Source organism: Coenobita brevimanus, chromosome 53 (assembly GCF_032717465.1).
Source record: "Coenobita brevimanus isolate Jiangsu-jjx chromosome 53, ASM3271746v2, whole genome shotgun sequence".
In the NCBI taxonomy this organism is placed as follows: Eukaryota; Metazoa; Arthropoda; class Malacostraca; order Decapoda; family Coenobitidae; genus Coenobita; species Coenobita brevimanus.
Window position 1 is genome coordinate 3,572,501 of NC_137006.1, and position 21,284 is coordinate 3,593,784.

A 21,284-nucleotide genomic window follows, 5' to 3' on the forward strand; every position below is an offset into this window, starting at 1 on the left:
CCAATATCACCCTACTTTGCATAAATCACGTACAGACAGATGTTAACCAGCCATATCCATGAAATAAATCGCTAAGCAAGAGGTGTTAGGGAGCTTGCTTAACCGGCGAGAATACGAGATGGAGAGATAGCAATTTTAGGCCATAGCACTTCTTCGTGACTAGAATTCAATTTTAGGCCAAGTTAGAGTGAAAGGAGTATTACGGCTCTGCATCCTTTCCATAGCACTTCTTCGTGACTAGCATTATATTCAGTTTTAGGCTTGTCAGAGTGAAGAGCGTATTACGGCTCTACATCCTTTCCCTAGCACTTCTTCGTGACTAGCATCTTATTCTAGCGTAGTTATATCCCCCACCTTCCCATGTCACCACTTTGGCGCCAATACGCACCGTCCATATTGAATACATACAGGACTGGTGTGTGTGTGTGTGTGTGTGTGTGTGTGTGTGTGTGTGTGTAAGTATTAGTTGTGTTTGTGTATGTATGTATCTCTCTCTCTCTCTGTAATTTGATGTGCATATGGGGTGTAGGCGTATTACGTTCTGTGTGTGTGTGTGTGTGTGTGTGTGTGTTTTACTAGCTTGTGTAGACATGGTGCAGTGTCCATGTCTTATTATGTGCGTGCGTACGTGACTTGCTGTGTGCGTGTGTGTGTGTGTGACATGCTGTGTGCGTGTGTGTGTGTGACATGCTGTGTGCATGTGTACGTGATTTGCTGTGTGCGTGTGTGTGTGACTTGCTGTGTGCGTGTGTGTGTCTTGTTGTGTGTGTGACTTGCTGTGTACGTGTCTTGCTGTGTGCGTGTGTGACTTGCTGTGTACGTGTCTTGCTGTGTGCGTGTGTGTGACATGCTGTGTGCATGTGTACGTGATTTGCTGTGTGCGTGTGTGTGTGACTTGCTGTGTGCGTGTGTGTGTCTTGCTGTGTGTGTGACTTGCTGTGTACGTGTCTTGCTGTGTGCGTGTGTGTGACTTGCTGTGTACGTGTCTTGCTGTGTGCGTGTGTGACTTGCTGTGTGCGTGTGTTGCTGTGTGTGTGACTTGCTGTGTACGTGACTTGTTATGTACGTGTGTGACTTGCTGTGTGCGTGTGTGACTTGCTGTGTACGTGACTTGCTGTGTGCGTGTGTGTGTATATTCTCACCTACGTTATTATGTCATTATATTTTTAACCGCCGTGACGCACTCTAATAATAGCCGCCATCTTGTTTTGTGTCATGTATCATACACCACAATATTAATACACCATACAGGTTGCCACTCACTGTACCTTGGCCAATCCTGTATGTATGTGTGTATATGTATGTGTGTATGTATGTATGTGTATGTGTATGGATGTGATGTATGTGTTTGTGTATATGTGTATGGATGTATGTATATGTGTATGGATGTATATGTGTATGTGTGTGTATGTATGTATGTATGTTATGTGTGTGTGTATGTATGTATGTATCTTATGTATGTATATGTGTATGTATGTATGTTATGTGATGTATGTATCGTATGTATGTATGTCTGTCTATGTATCTGTGTGTCTTATGTACGTGTGTACGGTAATGTATGTTTGTTTTGTAGTGTTTGTATGTATGTGTGTATATATATGTATGTGTAATTTATGTATGTGTGTATACCGGTATGTATGTGTATGTGTATGTATATATGTAGTTTATGTATGTATGTATGTTTATATGTATTTATGTTTATCCTACAGAGAATATTAGGCCACAAAAATACATAACATAGTAGTCAGATTTGGGGCACTGATTTGACTAGTAACCAAGGAGACTCAACGAAGGAAACTCCCTAACACCTTTTCCCAAGTGATTTATTTTGCTTATTACACCATACTAGCCTCCTCTGTGTTACATAAATCCTTCCAATATCAGCATTCATAAATCTCTCTAACACCTTTTCCTAAGCAATTTATTTTGCTGATAACACCTTACCGTCCTCCTCTGTGTTACATAAATCCTTCCAACATCGCCATACTCTGCATAAATCTCCCTAACACCTTTTCCTAAGCGATTTATTTTGCTTATTGCACCTTACTCTCCTCCTCTATGTTATATAAATCCTTCTATTATCGCCATACTCTGCATAAATCCCCCTAACACCTTTTCCTAAGCGATTTATTTTGCTGATTAGACCTTACTGTCCTCCTCAGTGTTACATAAATCCTTCCAATATCGCCATACTCTGCATAAATCTCCTCAACACCATTTCCTAAGCAATTTATTTTGCTGATTACACCTTACTGGCCTCTTCAGTGTTACATAAATCCTTCCAATATCGCCATACTCTGCATAAAGAAAGCTCCCTAACACCTTTTCCTAAGCGATTTATTTTGCTAATTACACCTTACTGGCCTCTGCTGTGTTACATAAATCCTTCCAATATCACCATACTCTGCATAAATCTCCTCAACACCATTTCCTAAGCGATTTATTTTGCTTATTACACCTTACTGTCCTCTTCTGTGTTACATAAATCCTTCCAGTATCGCCATACTCAGCATAAATAACGAACAAAATGATATTAACCAGCCATATCCATAAAATAAATCGTAAAGGAATAGGTGTTAGGGAGCTTGTGTGACCTCTAACCTTTCTTATCAGCTACTTTGTGTAATTAGGCTTGTATCTTTAAGGCCTCTCTCTCTCTCTCTCTCTCTCTCTCTCTCTCTCTCTCTCTCTCTCTCTCTGTAACACACACACGCACACACACAAATCTCTGCATTCCTTTCCCATCCCTCTCCCTCAACACATTTCCATCTCCGACTCATCCTAATCATAGTCGCAATTATTCCCTATATATATAATAAACTCTGACGACCTCTACCGACCCCTAATGACCTCTAACCACCGCTAACGACCCCTAAAGACCTCTAATGACCTGTAAGGGACCTCTGATGACCCTTAACGACCTGTAACTACCTCTAGCGACCCTTAACAACCTCTAACGACCCCTAATGATCTCTAGCGACCCCCTAACGACCTCTAACAGCCCAATTTCTCTCTCTTCCTCCACAGCGGCATCTTTGTAACGCAGCGAAGAAAGCTTTGGCCAAAATACCTGTCCGGAACCTGAAGGCAAATGACAAGGTATGTACAGGTGTGTGTGTGTGTGTGTGTGATGGGATAAAGAAAGATGTGAATGTGTGTGTGTGTGTGATGGAATAAGAAAAGATGTAAATGTGTGTGTGTGTGTGTGTCAGTGCAGATTGATGATGAAAATAATGTTTATTATGTTATCCATTCATGATGTGTAGTGATAAAGTTGATGATGATGATGATTATTATTATTATTATTATTAGTGTGTGATAATTATAGTGAAAGAGTTGGAGAGATGATGATGATGATGAGTGATAATGATGATGGTGGGGATGGTGATGAAGATGATGATGTACAGTATTGATTTATAGTGAGAAAGTTGAAATAATGACGACGATGATGATGACGATGATAATTATGACGACATTGATAATAATAATAATGATGATGAGCAGGCCCGTAATTTTCAACATATATATATATATTTTTTTTTTGGGGGGGAGGCAAGACCAAACGTATATACCTCCGTACTTCAAACTTAAATTCAAATCGAAGCGGTTAAGTTTGCAGACCATCCGTTATTTTTCAGTTTGATTCTTCTTAAATGTAGCGTTCAATGAGGCATGTATGTTTAGTGATGGAGGTGGGTGTGTAAATATAAGGCGTTACTTCCTGCCATTATAAACTTTCAACTCAAACTGTGACTAAGTTTAATAATCTGGCCATTTTTGTACGTTATTCCTGCACCCTTACCGACCTTGTACTTCCACGCCTGCGGTAGGATTCAGGTTGAAATATACCGCCTTGCCTTTATTATTATTATTATTATTATTATTTGGATATGATAAAATAAACAATATCTAAGCACTATAACGATTTAGTTTACGATCAGTTTGGGTCAAATTTAGAAATATTCGATCAAACACACGTAGATATGTATGAATTTTCCATAAAACTACTCAGAGTTGTTCTTCCTTTATATTTTCAAGTTCAGCTTTATAAGTCCTCAATTTTAGTTGAAGTTTTGACAAGTTAATATACAGAAAACATTGGGGGAACTATTGCCCAGAAAGTGATATATAATAATAATAATAATAATGATAATAACAATAATAATAATAATGATGATGACAGTGATGATGATGATAATGATGATGACAGTGATGATTCTGTTACTGCCACCCCCACCACCACCACTACCACTACTACTACTACTGCTCATGATAATAATACTAATACTAATACTTGCAGGAGGTGTCAGGCGAGAGTGAGTGTTGTGCAGTGTGTATTGAGCCGTATCAAGTTGCAGAGACAGTTCGCACCCTACCATGCAAGTGAGTAGATGCAACACTATTTATCTATCTATCTATCTATCTGTCTATTTATCTATCTATCTCTCTGAATATCTGTCTGTCTATCTGTCTATCTGTCTGTCTATCTATCTGTCTGTCTATATCTATCTATTTATCTATCTATCTGAATGTCTGTCTGTCTATCTGTCTATATCCGTCTGTCTGTCTGCCCGTCTGTCTGTCTATCTTTCTGTGTCTGTCTGTCTACTTATCTATCTGTCTCTCTCTCTCTCTCTGTATATATATCTATTTATTTATCTATTTATGTTTGTTTTTTGTGTCAAATTCCTCTCCCCTTCTCTCATATACTTCCCTACTCCATCCCTCCGTCTCATCCTCGGTCTTCCTCTCCACCTGACTCACATACACTCTCCTAGTCAGTCTCTCAACCTCCATCTCATACTCCGTCTCCCCCTCCACCTCACTCACATACACTCTCCTAGTCAACTTGTACCTTTCCTTCTTGCTGGAAGTTTGCTCCATTCAGCCAGTCCCAAAGAAGGGTGACCATTCCCAACCCTCCAACTATCGTCCAATTGCTTTAACATCCTGTATTTCAAAAGTTTTCGAACCAGTTCTCAATAGAAAATTTTTTAAAGCATCTTTCCTATCACAACCTTCTTTCTGATCGTCAGTATGGGTTCCGTCAGGGACGCTCCACTGGCGATCTTCTCACCTACCTTTCAGACTCCTGGTCATCCTCCTTTCGGGACTTTGGCGAAAGCTTTGCCATTGCACTTGACATCTCAAAGGCTTTCGATCGAGTCTGGCATAAATCTTTAATTTCCAAACTGCCCTCGTACTGTTTCTATCCTTCTATCTGTGCCTTCATCGCTAGCTTCCTTTCTGGTCGTTCTATAGCCGCTGTTGTAGACGGCCATCGTTCTTCTCCTAGATCTATCAACAGTGGTGTTCCTCACGGCTCTCTCCTATCACCAACTCTCTTCCTTTTATTCATCAATGATCTTCTAAGCTGTACATCTAACCCTATCCAGTCATACGCTGATGACTCCACCCTTCACCTTTCCATTCGGGTCCCGCAACGCCTATCTCAGCAGTTACTTCAACAAACAAGGGATGAGGCTATGGCACAGCTAATGTCTGACTTGGCTCGTATCTCTGACTGGGGTAAAAATAATATGATTGTTTTTAATGCATCAAAGACTCAGTTTTTGCACCTATCAACCCAACAAAATCTTCCATAGGTATACCCACTAATGTTTAATAATATTCTACTTAATCCTGCATCATCCTTGAACATGCCTGGGGTTTCATTTACTCGGGACTTATCTTGGAAAGATATCTCTTGTAAAATCTGCTTCCAAGAGATTGGGTGTGCTAAGCCGACTCCGCTCTTTCTTTACCCCTGCACAGTTGTTGACTCTTTACAGGGGTTTTATCCGCCCCTGTGTGGAGTACAACTCTCATGTGTGGGGAGGCTCCCCACATACAGCTATTCTCAATAGGGTGGAGTCAAAGGCTCTTCGTCTCATTAACTCTCCTCCTCTTACTGACTCCCTTCAACCTCTGTCTCTTCGCCGCACTGTTGCATCTTTATCTCTTTTCTATCGCTACTTTAATGGTCACTGCTCCTCTGAACTGTCTGCATGCATTCCTCCACCTCTACGACGGGCGCGTAGCACCCGTCTAGCATCAAACTCTCATCCCTTTTCTGTCCAACTCTCTAATGCAAGAGTTAACCGTTACTCCCAGTCTTTCATTATGCAACAGGTCAACTCTGGAACTGTCTCCCTCTGTTTGTATTTCCTGCTCCCTGTGATCTCCAGTCGTTCAAACGCAGTGTGTCCAGGCATCTCAAAATGATCGGATCTTGAATTTGGCTCTCTATTGTATTTTGTTTTTCTCTTGGAGGGAACTGTTACTGCGGGCTCATGGCCTTTGGTTCCTTCTTCCTCGCATAAAAAAAAAAAAGTCAGTCTCCCATTCTCCAGCCCATCCCTCCACCTCATCCTTGGCCTCCCCCTCACTCACATACACTCTCCTGGTCAGTATCTCACACAATATATTCTCCTAGTCAGTCTCTCATTCTCCATCTTATCCCCAGTCTCCCCCTCCACCTCACTCACAGACACTCTCCTAGTCAGTCTCTCACCCTCCACCTCCTCCACAGGCACGAATTCCACAAGAACTGCGTGGACCCGTGGCTGCTGGAGCACCGAACTTGTCCCATGTGTAAGATGGACATACTGAAATTTTACGGCTATGTGGTGAGTAACACATTCCCTTTGGCGATTTATTCTGGCCCTCCCTCTGTGTGATTAAGCCTTCCCTTTTGTTGTTGGTCAGTTTTAGTGTTCTGGTGTTTGTTATTATTATTATTATTATTATTATTATTATTATTAGTTATTATTATTAATAATATTATTATTGTTATTATGATTATTGCTATTATTATTATTATTGTTATTATTATTATTATTATTGTTATTATTATTATTATTATTATTATTATTTAAATGAAATTACAAGTTTATTATTATTATTATTATTATTAAGTTGGAATTACAGCTTTTCTCTCTCTCTCTCTCTCTCTCTCTCTCTCTCAGTTTTCCGGGAGTACGGAGACAGTGTTGCCAATTGACGAATTTGAGATGATTATTGTAACTAAAAATATTCCTGTTGTGGTAGTAGTTGTGATGGTTGTGGTGGTAGATAGTGGTAGAATGACTGGTTGTGGTGGTAGTGTGTAGTAGGTAGTGGTAGAATGACTGGTTGTGGTGGTAGTGTGTGGTAGGTAGCGGTAGAATGACTGGTTGTGGTGGTAGTGTGTGGTAGGGACAGTAGAATGACTGGCTGTGGTGGTAGGTAGCGGTAGAATGACTGGTTGTGGTGGTAGTGTGTGGTAGGGACAGTAGAATGACTGGCTGTGGTGGTAGGTAGCGGTAGAATGACTGGTTGTGGTGGTAGTGTGTGGTAGATAGCAGTAGAATGGCTGGTTGTGGTGGTAGGTAGCGGTAGAATGGCTGGTTGTGGTGGTAGGTAGCGGTAGAATGGCTGGTTGTGGTGGTAGGTAGCGGTAGAATGGCTGGTTGTGGTGGTAGTGTGTGGTAGGTAGCGGTAAAATGGCTGGTTGTGGTGGTAGGTAGTGGTAGAATGCTTGGTTGTGCTGGTAGTGTGTGGTAGGGAGCGGTAGAATGACTGGTTGTGGTGGTAGTGTGTGGTAGGTAGTGGTAGAATGACTGGTTGTGGTGGTAGTGTGTGGTAGGTAGTGGTAGAATGACTGGTTGTGGTGGTAGGTAGCGGTAGAATGACTGGTTGTGGTGGTAGGGAGCTGTAGAATGACTGGTTGTGGTGGTAGGGAGCGGTAGAATGACTGGTTGTGGTGGTAGGGAGCGGTAGAATGACTGGTTGTGGTGGCAGGGAGCAGTAGAATGACTGGTTGTGGTGGTAGTGTGTGGTAGGGAGCGGTAGAATGACTGGTTGTGGTGGTTGTGGTGGCAGGGAGCAGTAGAATGACTGGTTGTGGTGGTAGTGTGTGGTAGGGAGCGGTAGAATGGTTGTGGTGGTAGTGTGTGGTAGGGAGCGGTAGAATGACTGGTTGTGGTGGTAGTGTGTGGTAGGGAGCGGTAGAATGACTAGTTGTGGTGGTAATGATGGTGGTGATGATAAAGATGATAGTGATGACGATAATGATGACGGCAAAGACGATGATAATAATGATGATGATAATGATGAAGAAAATAATAATGATGATGAAGTTGATATTGATTAAGAGAATAATGATGATGATGAGGATAATAATGATAATGATGATGATTCTTGCCCCACCCAGCTGAGTGAGAGTGAGGAGAGTGTGTTGGATCTGGAGATGATGGAAGATGGCTTGACAGGTGGCTCCCAGGCCCTCTCAGGTGGTTCACAGGCCCCTTCCCCTGCCCCCCCCTCCACAACCTCCCTTCCACCTGCCTCTCCACATCATCCACACAGCGCCAGGAGTGCTCAGGTGGCGCAGGTAAGCTTTTCTATCATCCACACACTTGATGTAGTGCTGCCTACTTCTTCCTTCACTTTTTATCATTCTTTTTCTGTGTCTGTCCTCCTCTCTTCCTATTTCTCACCATCATCCACTCACTTGATGTATTGCTGCATACTTCTTCCTTCACTTTTTATTATTCTTTTTCTGTGTCTGTCCTCCTCTCTTCCTATTTCTCACCATCATCCACTCACTTGATGTATTGCTGCCTACTTCTTCCTTCACTTTTTATCATTCTTTTTCTGTGTCTGCCCTCCTCTCTTCCTATTTCTCACCATCATCCACTCACTTGATGTACTGTTATTATTATTGTTATTATTATTATTGTTATTATGAGAGAATGGCAATACGGTGTAGGTATATGTGCGGGAGTCAGTGAGAATGAGAGGGCAAGAGAGGGAGTATGTCTGATGATAAGCAAGAAGTGGAAGGAGAATATAAGAGAGTATGGAACAGTGGGTGCAAAGATTGTATGGGTGAGGATGAAAGTAGGTATACAAGCATGGGCGATTGTATGTGTGTATGCTCCAACAGAGGATCGAGTGGCAAGAGTGAAAGATGAGTTTTGGGCGAGAGTAGAAGCATGTATGGACAAGTTTGAGAGGAGCGAGAAAGTGCTGTTGATTGGAGACATGAATGGCAAAGTTGGGAATGTACGAGTGGATGGAGTGGTTGGTCAGTGGGGTGTGCCAGCTGAAGTAGATGGGAATGGTAGTGCTTTGGTGGACATCTGTGCTGGTAAGGGGTTGGCAATAGCCAACACCTACTTTCGTCATAAGATGATCCATCGGTATACATGGAGAGTAATGAGGAGGATGGATGGTGAACTTGTTGAACGAAAGGCAATGATAGACTACGTGTGTGTGGATGAGCGAATGAGAAGACAAGTGTTGGATGCAAGGGTGTGGAGAGGGTGGGGGAATGGAGTCTCGGACCATCACTTAGTGATGGCCAAGGTAGAGCTGCAAAGAAAGTGGCTGAGGAGACGAAGGGGAAGACAGGAGGAAGCAGCTCCTGTGAGAAGAGTGGAGAAATTGCAAGATAGAGAAAATGACAGAGTATAAGAGCATAGTGGAAGAAAGATTGGGAAGGTATGAGCTAGAGCAGATGGAAGGGGTGGAAGACATATGTAAGATATTCACGGAAGAGATAAGCGCAGCGTGTGAGGCGGTTTGTGGAGTGAGGAGGAGATGCAAGGGTGTGCAAGGGACAGCATGGTGGAATGATGAGGTGAAACGAGCTGTGGAACAAAAGAAGAAGGCATATGGTGAATGGTTGGCGAGTAGAGGTAGGGGAGAAGATGAGAGAGAGAAGAGAGAGGTATATGTGAGCAGGAGAAGGGAGGTTAAGAGACTGGTGAAGGAGAGTAAGAAGAAAGTGGATGTAGAGTTTGGGAGGAATCTGAGTGTGAAATGGAGGGAGAGTAAGAAATTGTTTTGGAAGGAGGTAAAGAAAGTAAGGCAGTGTGAAAGGGGAAATAGTAGGGGAGTGAAAGATAGGAATAATAGATTGTTGGTGGAGAAGAGAGAGAAATTGAGGAGATGGAAGGAGCACTTTGAGGATTTGTTGAATGTAGAGAGTGAGAGCAGTGTGAGTATAATAAGTGGTTGGGGAATGGCTGGGAGAAGAAGAGATGAGAGGAGGGAGGAAGAGATCAGTAGGTCGGAAGTAGTGGAAGCAATGAAGAAGATTAAGCTGGGAAAGGCCCCAGGAATTGACGGAGCGTGTGGTGAAATGCTTAGGTATGGGGGTGAGATTGTTGTGGAGTGGATATGGAAGTTGTGTAGATTGGCTGAGGAAGAGGGAAGGGTTCCAGAGGACTGGAAATCAGGTATAATTGTTCCTCTGTACAAAGGAAAAGGGGAGAGAGAAGTATGTGGTAACCATAGGGGTATTTGCCTTCTTAGTGTGACTGGTAAAATATATGGTAGAATACTCATTGATAGGGTTAAGCTTATGACAGAGGAGCTAGTTGGAGAAGAACAAGGGGGATTTAGGAAGGGAAAAGGGTGTGTAGATCAGAAATTTGTTCTAAGATGTTTAGTGGAGAAGTATCTAGAGAAGGGAAGGAAAGTGTATGCTGCCTTCATGGACTTGGAGAAAGCTTATGACAGAATAGATAGGCAAGGTATGTGGAAGGTATTAAGAATATATGGAGTGGAGGGGAAATTGTTGAGTGCTGTGAAGAGTATGTACGAGGGAGCTAGGGCTACAGTGCGAGTGGATGGTGAGCTGAGTGAGTTCTTTGATCTCAATGTGGGACTGAAACAGGGGTGTGTGATGTCTCCATGGCTGTTTAATATATATATATGGATGGGGTTGTAAAGGAGGTGCAAGGTAGGGCAGTGGATGTGGGGGTGGCCCTAATGAATGAGGGTGAGATTTGGAAGCTTCCGGTGTTGCTGTTTGCTGATGATACAGTATTGTTGAGTGAAGATGAATGGGAGTTGCAAGGTTTGGTGAATGAATTTGGGACAGTGTGTAGGAGGAGGAAGCTGAAAGTTAATGTAAACAAAAGTAAAGTTATGGTGTTTTGAGAGAAATGAAGTCACAGAGTGTGCAGTGAGGTTGGATGGTGAGGATATGGAGAATGTGAGTGCATTCAAGTACTTGGGTAGTGTGATGAGTAAGGATGGAACTTTGGGGGATGAAGTACGTGAAAGGGTACAGCAGGGAAGAAAGGTTGTTGGTACACTGAAAGCAGTGATGAGAAATAGGGAGGTGAGTATGGAAGTAAAGAAGTCACTGCATGATGGTATTGTGATCCCTACCCTGACGTATGGAAGCGAGGCGTGGACCTTGCAAGAGGGGAACAAGTCAAGAGTGAGAGCAGTGGAAATGAGTTACTTGAGAGGAGCATGTGGAGTGACGTGGAGGGACAGGTTGACGAATGAAGAAGTGAAGGAACATTGTGGGGTAGATGTGGATGTGGTTGAAAAGATTAGGAGAAATACACTGAGGTGGTTTGGACATGTGGAGAGAATGGAGAATGAAAGACTGACTAAGAGGGTGTATGTAGGTGAGGTGGAGGGAGGGAGAGGGAGGGGTAGACCGAGGATGAGGTGGAGGGATGGAGTTGAGAGGTATATGAGGGAGGGAGGGGTGAGTTGGGGGGAGGAGAGTCAAATGGTGGGTGACAGAGTGACTTGGAGGCATTTTGTCTGCGGCCACCCTTTGCGGGATTAGGGCGTCGGGCTATAGATAGATAGATAGATTATTATTGTTATTATTATTACTATCATTATTATTATTGTTATTATTATTACTATCATTATTACTATTATTATTATTATTACTATCATTATTACTACTGTTATTATTATTATTGTTATTATTATTATTATTATTATTATTACAACATTCCATCAGGTTTTGTCGCCTGGCGCTGAGAGTCGGACTGAAGCAGTGCCGTGCCACAACTGCTCTCACTCGACACCATCCCTCCCCGACACCTCCCTGGGCCAGCCGAACCCTCCCCCCCCACTCAACTCACCCGCCTCCCCCTCCACCAACCCCCCAGCGGCCGGCAAGGGGGCGGGGGGGTCGAGTGGGGTGGTGGCCCCTCCTCGAAGAAAGTCCTCGAGCCACACGCCACAGCCATCGACACTCTCAGGCAAATTTTTCACTCTGGTTGTGGGTGGTGGTGGTGATGATGATGATGGTGGTGGTGGTGGTGATGATGATGGTGGTGGTAATGGTGGTGATGATGATGATGTTAGTTCTGGTAATGATGATGACTTTGATAATAATGATGATAACGACAATAATAATAATGATGATGACAGTTTTAGTAATGATGATGATTGGTGATGACGCAAATCTTACAGGCAAACACAGCACATCACCCACGTCACCACACCCACACAGTGATGATGGTGATGCTGCGACGTGCAGTTCAACTCAACGGCAACAGGAGGCAATGGGGGGTGGGGGTGGAGGACGAGATGTGGAGGTGTCGTCGGTGCGCTCGGAGGATTTCTTAGAGGACGAGGGGTCGAGGTCGAGGGGCAGCCATTTGGAGGACGAGGTGAGGTGGGGTGATGTGATTTTGGTGTGGTTGTTATTGTTTTACTATTATTATTATTATTATTATTATTATTATTACTTATTATTACTGTATTTTTATTATTGTTTCAAGAATACTCCCCCAGTATCCCTGCTTGTCGTACGAGGCGACTAAAAGGGTTGGTGGTGGGTTAGTGCCCCACCCCATAAAAAGAACTAACTAAAAAAGCAAATAAAGCGCCTCGGACCCGGACGGACCATACGTTGACGACTAAGGAACGGACAAAGGACATTCTGAGAGTAGGAACGTGGAACGTGAGAGGAGTGAATGATGAAGTGAAAGAGAGAGAGATTGTCCAGGTGCTTGAGGATGCAAAAGTGGATATATGTGGATTGACTGAAACTAAATGGAAAGGTGAAAGGATGAGAGAATGGGAATACGGTGTAGGTATATGTGCGGGAGTCAGTGAGAATGAGAGGGCAAGAGAGGGAGTATGTCTGATGATAAGCAAGAAGTGGAAGGAGAATATAAGAGAGTATGGAACAGTGGGTGCAAGGATTGTATGGGTGAGGATGAAAGTAGGTATACAAGCATGGGCGATTGTATGTGTGTATGCTCCAACAGAGGATCGAGTGGCAAGAGTGAAAGATGAGTTTTGGGCACGAGTAGAAGCATGTATGGACAAGTTTGAGAGGAGCGAGAGAGTGCTGTTGATTGGAGACATGAATGGCAAAGTCGGGAATGTACGAGTGGATGGAGTGGTTGGTCAGTGGGGTGTGCCAGCGGAAGTAGATGGGAATGGTAGTGCTTTGGTGGACATCTGTGCTGGTAAGGGGTTGGCAATAGCCAACACCTACTTTCGTCATAAGATGATCCACCGGTATACATGGAGAGTAATGAGGAGGATGGATGGTGAACTTGTTGAACGAAAGGCAATGATAGACTACGTGTGTGTGGATGAGCGAATGAGAAGACAAGTGTTGGATGCAAGGGTGTGGAGAGGGTGGGGGAATGGAGTCTCGGACCATCACTTAGTGATGGCCAAGGTAGAGCTGCAAAGAAAGTGGTTGAGGAGGCGAAGGGGAAGACAGGAGGAAGCAGCTCCTGTGAGAAGAGTGGAGAAATTGCAAGATAGTGAGAAGAGGACAGAGTATAAGAGCATAGTGGAAGAAAGATTGGGAAGGTATGAGCTAGAGCAGATGGAAGGGGTGGAAGACGTATGTAAGATATTCACGGAAGAGATAAGCGCAGCGTGTGAGGCGGTTTGTGGAGTGAGGAGGAGATGCAAGGGTGTGCAAGGGACAGCATGGTGGAATGATGAGGTGAAACGAGCTGTGGAACAAAAGAAGAAGGCATATGGTGAATGGTTGGCGAGTAGAGGTAGGGAGAAGATGAGAGAGAGAAGAGAGAGGTATATGTGAGCAGGAGAAGGGACGTTAAGAGACTGGTGAAGGAGAGTAAGAAGAAAGTGGATGAAGAGTTTGGGAGGAATCTGAGTGTGAAATGGAGGGAGAGTAAGAAATTGTTTTGGAAGGAGGTAAAGAAAGTAAGGCAGTGTGAAAGGGGAAATAGTAGGGGAGTGAAAGATAGGAATAACAGATTGTTGGTGGAGAAGAGAGAGAAATTGAGGAGATGGAAGGAGCACTTTGAGGATTTGTTGAATGTAGAGAGTGAGAGCAGTGTGAGTATAAGTGGTTGGGGAATGGCTGGGAGAAGAAGAGATGAGAGGAGGGAGGAAGAGATCAGTAGGTCGGAAGTAGTGGAAGCGATGAAGAAGATTAAGCTGGGAAAGGCCCCAGGAATTGATGGAGTGTGTGGTGAAGTGCTTGGGTGTGGGGGTGAGATTGTTGTGGAGTGGATGTGGAGGTTGTGTGGATTGGCTTGGGAAGAGGGAGGGGTTCCAGAGGACTGGAAATCGGGTATAATTGTTCCTCTGTACAGGGGAGGAGGGGAGGGAGAAGTGTGTGGTGGCCATGGGGGTGTTTGCCTTCTTGGTGTGACTGGTAAAATATATGGTGGAATGCTCATTGATAGGGTTGGGCGTATGACAGAGAAGCTAGTTGGAGGGGAACGGGGGGGATTTGGGAGGGGAGGGGGGTGTGTGGATCGGATATTTGTTCTGAGATGTTTAGTGGAGGGGTGTCTGGAGAGGGGAAGGAGAGTGTGCGCTGCCTTCGTGGACTTGGAGAGGGCTTGTGACAGAATAGATGGGAGGGGTGTGTGGAAGGTACTAGGAATATGTGGAGTGGAGGGGAGGTTGTTGGGTGCTGTGAAGAGTGTGTGCGGGGGAGCTGGGGCTGCGGTGCGGGTGGGTGGTGAGTTGGGTGAGTTCTTTGATCTCGGTGTGGGACTGAGACGGGGGTGTGTGATGTCTCCATGGCTGTTTGATGTATATATGGATGGGGTCGTGAAGGAGGTGCAAGGTGGGGCAGTGGATGTGGGGGTGGCCCTAGTGAGTGAGGGTGAGATATGGAAGCTTCCGGTGTTGCTGTTTGCTGATGATACAGTGTTGTTGAGTGAAGATGAATGGGAGTTGCAAGGTTTGGTGAGTGAATTTGGGACAGTGTGTGGGAGGAGGAAGCTGAAGGTTGGTGTAAACAAAAGTGAAGTTATGGTGTTTGAGAGGAATGAAGTCACAGGGTGTGCGGTGGGGTTGGATGGTGAGGATGTGGAGAGTGTGAGTGCATTCAAGTGCTTGGGTGGTGTGATGAGTGAGGATGGAACTTTGGGGGATGGAGTACGTGGGGGGGTGCAGCGGGGAGGGAGGGTTGTTGGCACACTGAGGGCGGTGATGAGAAGTGGGGAGGTGAGTGTGGAGGTTGAGGAGTCGCTGCATGATGGTGTTGTGATCCCTGCCCTGACGTGTGGAGGCGAGGCGTGGACCTTGCAAGGGGGGAACGAGTCGAGAGTGGGAGCAGTGGAAGTGAGTTGCTTGGGAGGAGCGTGTGGAGTGACATGGAGGGACGGGTTGGCGAATGAAGAAGTGAAGGAGCGTTGTGGGGTGGGTGTGGATGTGGTTGAGGAGATTGGGAGGGGTGCACTGGGGTGGTTTGGACATGTGGAGAGGATGGAGAGTGAGAGGCTGGCTGGGGGGGTGTGTGTGGGTGGGGTGGAGGGAGGGAGGGGGAGGGGTGGACCGGGGGTGGGGTGGAGGGATGGAGTTGAGAGGTATATGAGGGAGGGGGGGGTGAGTTGGGGGGAGGGGAGTCAAGTGGTGGGTGGCAGAGTGACTTGGAGGCGTTTTGTCTGCGGCCACCCTTTTGCGGGATTAGGGCGTCGGGCTATAGATAGATAGATAGACTTATTTTTGTTGTTATGACTGCCATTATTATTATTATTATTAGTAGTAGTAGTAGTAGTAGTAGTGGCAATGGTGGCAGTAGTAGTGGTACTCGTAGCAGTAGTAGTAATGGTAGTTGTAGTAGCAGTACAAGAAGGTAAGATGAGTTAGTATTTTTATCAGTACTAAATTTATTATCATTCTTATTATTATTATTATTATTATTATTAGTTATTACAGTTACATTATTAGGAATTATTATTATTACATTATTATTATTTTCCAAAACCGAAAGTCATATACCCAGAGGCAACACCTTGGTGTAATACAAAAAACAAAAACATCATTACTACTACTACTACTACTACTTCTACTGCTACTACTATTATTACTTCTACTACTACTACTATTACTTCTACTACTACTACTACTACTTCTACTACTACTACTACTACTTCTACTAGTTCTGCTACTACTACTACTGCTTCTACTACTACTACTACTACTTCTACTACTACTACTACTACTTCTACTACTAGTTCTGCTACCACTACTACTGCTAGTTCTGCTACCACTACTACTACTAGTTCTGCTACCACTACTACTACTACTACTACTACTAGTTCTGCTACTACTACTACTACTACTACTACTACTTCTACTACTACTACTACTAGCTCTGTACTATTATTCATCATCATCATCAATTATTATTTTGATGATGATTATGATTTTGATAATAATGCTGCTGCTAATGATGATGATGAAGATGATTTTGGTAATGCTTATGATATTGATGATAACAATGATGATGATAGTGATGATCATTTTCCTCCCCAGGCCTTCACTTTAGCAACCCCTGTGGTGTGTGAGCCCTCCTTTCCACCCCCCTGCCCCCCACACCCCCTCCCCACCCCCCACACCCCACACGAACGTTCCCCGCCCAGGAGGAAGCCGGCCTCGCGCAGTCGTTCGAGGTCACGGCGGCGGTCGGGGTCACGAGGTCGTGCTGGGTCGAGGGGAAGGGTCAGTGCCAGGAGGAAGGACAGTGTTGGGTCAGATTCCGGCGCCAGGAGTGAGGCACGACCCACCAGCCATGTGATCAGTGTGTCGCATGTCTAACACACGCCAAACACCCGTCTAGCATTGAGATTTGTGTTTAAGGTGCCAGAACGAAAAAAACATGGCTCCAGGAGTGAAACGCAACCTTCCAGCCATGTGATCAATACGTTGCATGTCTAACACCGGCCAAACACACTTCTAACACCTGTCTGACACTGTGATTTGTGTGTGAGGTCCTTGGAATCGACATTTTTGACATGGGAACGAAAAGATGTGGCTCCGAAAGTGACATCCGACCTTCCAGTCATGTGATCAGTGTGTCACATGTCTAACACGTGCCTAACACACTCCTAACACCCGCCTAGCACTGTGATTTATGTGTGAGGTGCTTGGGGTCGACGTTTTTGAAGCAGGAATGAAAAAATGAGGCTCCGAAAGTGACCTCTGAACCTTCCAGTCATGTTATCAGTGTGTCGGATGTCTAACACCGGCCTGACACACCTCCAACACCCGTCTGACACTGTGATTTGTGTGTGGGGTCCTTGGAATCGACATTTTTGACACAGGAACGAAAAGATGTGGCTCCGAAAGTGGCATCCGATCTTCCAGTCCTTTTCATCAGAGTGTCAGATGTCTAACACATGCCTAACACATACCTAGCATCCGTCTAACACTGTGATTTGTGTGTGAGGTCCTTGGGGTTGACATTTTTGATGCTGGAACGAAAAGATGTGGCTCTGAAAGTGACATGCAACCTTCCAGTCATGTGATCAGTGTGTCGGATGTCTAACACCGGCCTAACGCATCCCTAACACGCATCTAACGCTGTGATTTGTGTGTGAGGTGCTTTGGGGTCGACATCTTCAGTACTTTGACATCTTTGAGGCCTAAACTGAGATGTCAAACCGCTAAGACGAATGGAGTGGTGAGAAATGCCAAACCCAGGCCTCGTTATTGTATTTTTTTATTGATATCGTCGTATTTAAGTTGTCAGTCGCAGGGGAAGAGGGAGAGCGTGGAGGAGGGAGGGTGTGGGGTCGGATAGTGGTGGTGGGAGAGTCATCCAGCCTAACACACCTCTAACACTCTCCTAACACCCGTCTAACACTGTGATTTATGTGTTAGGTGCCTTGGGGTTGACATATTCAGTATTTTTGACATCTTTGAGGCATTAACAGAGAAGAGGTGGCTCCGAAAGTGGCATCTGACCTTCCCGTTATACAATCAGTGTGTCACATGTCTAATACACTCCTAACACACTCCTAGCACCTCTAACACTGATTTATGAGGTGTTAGGGGATGGATCTGTTACAGAGATGTCTTCTGCTGCAAATGTACGAAAGAAAATGGTCCAGTTTTATCATAGGATCAGTGTGTCACATGTCTAAGACACACCTAACACCCGTCTAACAGTGTGATTTATGAGGTGTTAGGGGATGGATCTGTTATGCTGACGTCTTCTGCTGCGAATGTACGAAAGAAAATGGTCCAGTTTTATCATAGGAAAAATGTAAACAGACATCAAGCTGCTGAAAGGATTAAAGTGATGAAAATATTAAGTTGAGTTCTCTATCTATCTATAACCCGACACCCTAATCCTGCAAAGGGTGGCCACAGACAGAACGCCTCCAAGTCGCTCTGTCACCCACCATTTGACTACCCTCATCCTAACTCACTCCCCCCTCCCTCATGTACCTCTCAACTCCATCCCTCCACCTCATCGTCAGTCTCCCCCTCCCTCATGTACCTTTCAACTCCATCCCTCCACCTCATCCTTGGTCATGGTACTGAAAGGACTGAAGTGATGAAAATATTACGTAAAATTAAGTATCATTATTATTATTATTATTATTATTTATTTATTTTTTATTTTTTGTATCCTCTGGCTAATCATGGGTGCACATTATATACAGTAAACTACAGTACACTCTCAATTATCCATCGTTGCAATTTCTGGCTCAAATCTGCTACATGAGATCCAAAATGGGAAGTAGTTGATGGTCCTGTGCAATATCCAGTTAATTCTGCAACATCCAGTGCCAAAAAGGGGAGTAACTGGCATTTCTGTGCAATATCAGGTGAAATTCCGCAACATCTGACACTGAAATGGGAAGTAACTGGCAGTTCTGTGCAATGTCTGGCTAAATTCTGCAACATCCAATGCCAGAATGGAGAGTAACTGGGCAATTCTCTGCAATATCCAGTTAAATTCTGCAACATCCGGCACTGAAATTTGAAGTAACTGGCAATTCTATCCAATATCTGGCTAAATTCTGTGGTATTTTTTTTTTCAATATCAGACCAGAGGAAAGAAAAACAAATGAATAAGAAAAAAAATCTATGTACTAAATTATTGGCATTCTCCATTCATAAAATATCTGTAACAGTTAGACTTGAACAGCTGTGGGTTGAAATTTGGGGGGCAGCAACTCTGGTTACATTGTGCAATATCTTTGCCAAAATGGGGAGTAACTGGGAACTCTGTGCAATATACGGTTAAATTCTGCAACATACGATACCAAAATGGGAAATAACTGGCAATTCTGTGCAATAGCTGGTTTAATTCTGCAACATCTGGCAATTTCTGACTAAATTCTGCAATTTACTGCACTGAAACGGGAAATAACTGGCAGTTCTGTGCAATATCTGGATATTGCACAGAATTTAAAAACAAAATAGCCCAATTAAACAATAGCCCAATTAAATTACAGAAAAATAGCCCAGTTTAAATTCCAAAAAATAGCCCAGTTAAAGAAATAACCCCATTTAATTACAGAAAAATAGCCCAGTTTAAATAGAAAGTAGCCCAGTTTAAACCCAGGAAAATAGCCCAGTTTAAATTCAAAATAAGTACTCGTGGTGAAGTGGCAAATAATTTTCATCACTTCAGTCCCAACCTCCTTTTCTTTTTTCTCTTTCTTTCTTTCTTTTCTTTTTTTTTTCTTTTTTGTTTTTTGAGGGGGAGGAGTCATAAAGTCTTTCTCTTTTTGTGTCATGGTGGGGGACAGGGTGATGTGGAGGCGATTTGTTTGTGGCCACCCCATATAAGGGATTAAGGTGTCTGGCAATGGATAGAGAAATAGATAGATAGAATTTATCTTTAACTTCCTTTATTAACCAGTAAAGTGTATTTGAAGGTGATGATAGACTGTGATTTGAGTTATTACATAGTCATTATATTGGCATTATTTGTAGGAGGCTGTATATATAGTTTGTGTGTGTGTGTGTAGATTTGTATGTATATTTTGTGTGTGTGTGTGTGTGTAGGTTCTATATATATATTTGTGTGTGTGTGTGTGTGTAGATCCTGTATTTGTGTGTGTGTGTAGATTTGTATGTATATTTTGTGTGTGTGTGTGTAGATTCTGTATATATAATTTGTGTGCATGTGTGTGTGTAGATTTGTATGTTTATTTTGTGTGTGTGTGATTCTGTATATATATTTTGTGTGTGTGTAGATTTGTATGTATATTGTGTGTGTATATTCGGTATGTATATTTTGTGTGTGTGTGTGTAGATTTTTGTGGTAGGTGGTGGCGACCATCATCCACTCACTTGATGTAGTGCTGCCTACTTCCTTAGCTTTTATCATTCTTTTCTGTGCCTGCCCTCCTCTCTTCCTATTTCTCCTATCTTTCCTGTCACTTCTTATTCCTTTTCTTTCCTTTACAGGTGGCTTTACATTGAGTGACAAGCCAAATGGTTTCCTGTAAGCCAAGAAACCATTTACAATGCTGGGTGGTAACCATATAACCAAACCATACGTGCTCCCTACGTGTCAACAAGTGGGTTAGTGGAGGGTTAGTGCCCCTCCCTGTAAAACAACTAACTCAGTGTCAAATGGCCACCCTTTGCGGGATTGTGGTGTCTGGCAATAGATAGATAGATAGATAGTGTGTAGATTTGTATGTATATTTTGTGTGTGTGTGTGTGTAGATTCTCCCTGCCATCTCTATACTCTTTTCACCTTAACTTGGCCAAGATTATCATCCTTCGGCAGCTCAAGGCAATGCTGTGGCTCTACTTCCTTTCCACAGCACTTCTTCGTGACTAGCATCATACTTTTTCATGCAAGGAAGAAGGAACCCAAGGCCAGGAGTCCACAAGATTATTCCCTAAAAAAAGAGAGAGGGAGAGAGAGAGAGAGAGAGAGAGACCCACAATGCCTTTCAGGGGTTCAAGGCTGGTCACCCTTGCCATAAATATCTAGGGTTTAGGGGCTGGCGTGATTGTTGTTGTTGTTAAGTAATCCTGATCTTTTTGGCCATATGCAAAAATAAATCAATTAGGAAGAAGTGTTAGGGAGCTCCCTTATGAGTTTAGAAAGCTCCCTAACACCTTTTCCCAAGTGATTTATTTTGCTTATTACACCTTACTGTCCTCTTCTGTGTTGCATAAGTCCTTCCAGTATCACCAGACTCTGCATAAACACCAACTAAAGGATGTTAACCAGCCAGATCCAAAAATAAATCACTTAGGAAGAGGTGTTAGGGAGCTTCCTTAATCGAAAGTACAGACCCTGGTTTATATTTTTCTGAGTC

At 43.7% G+C, this 21,284-nt stretch overlaps 2 protein-coding genes across 2 annotated transcripts in view; one reads left to right on the top strand and one right to left on the bottom strand.

Moving 5' to 3' along the window:
• The window catches only part of LOC145400716 (E3 ubiquitin-protein ligase goliath-like), a 57,555-nt gene extending 40,752 nt beyond the window's left edge, over positions 1–16,803 (top strand). Inside the window, exons 5-11 of the mRNA XM_080273151.1 lie at positions 3,028–3,099; positions 4,301–4,383; positions 6,533–6,629; positions 6,969–7,022; positions 8,195–8,273; positions 12,223–12,422; positions 16,522–16,803. Of these exons, the coding sequence (XP_080129277.1) occupies positions 3,028–3,099; positions 4,301–4,383; positions 6,533–6,629; positions 6,969–7,022; positions 8,195–8,273; positions 12,223–12,422; positions 16,522–16,803 (867 nt within the window). The remainder of the gene's footprint in view (positions 1–3,027; positions 3,100–4,300; positions 4,384–6,532; positions 6,630–6,968; positions 7,023–8,194; positions 8,274–12,222; positions 12,423–16,521) is intronic.
• LOC145400746 (WD repeat and SOCS box-containing protein 1-like) overlaps positions 1–21,284 on the bottom strand; it is a 456,090-nt gene that overhangs the window by 52,136 nt on the left and 382,670 nt on the right. The gene's annotated exons all lie outside the window — the stretch shown is intronic.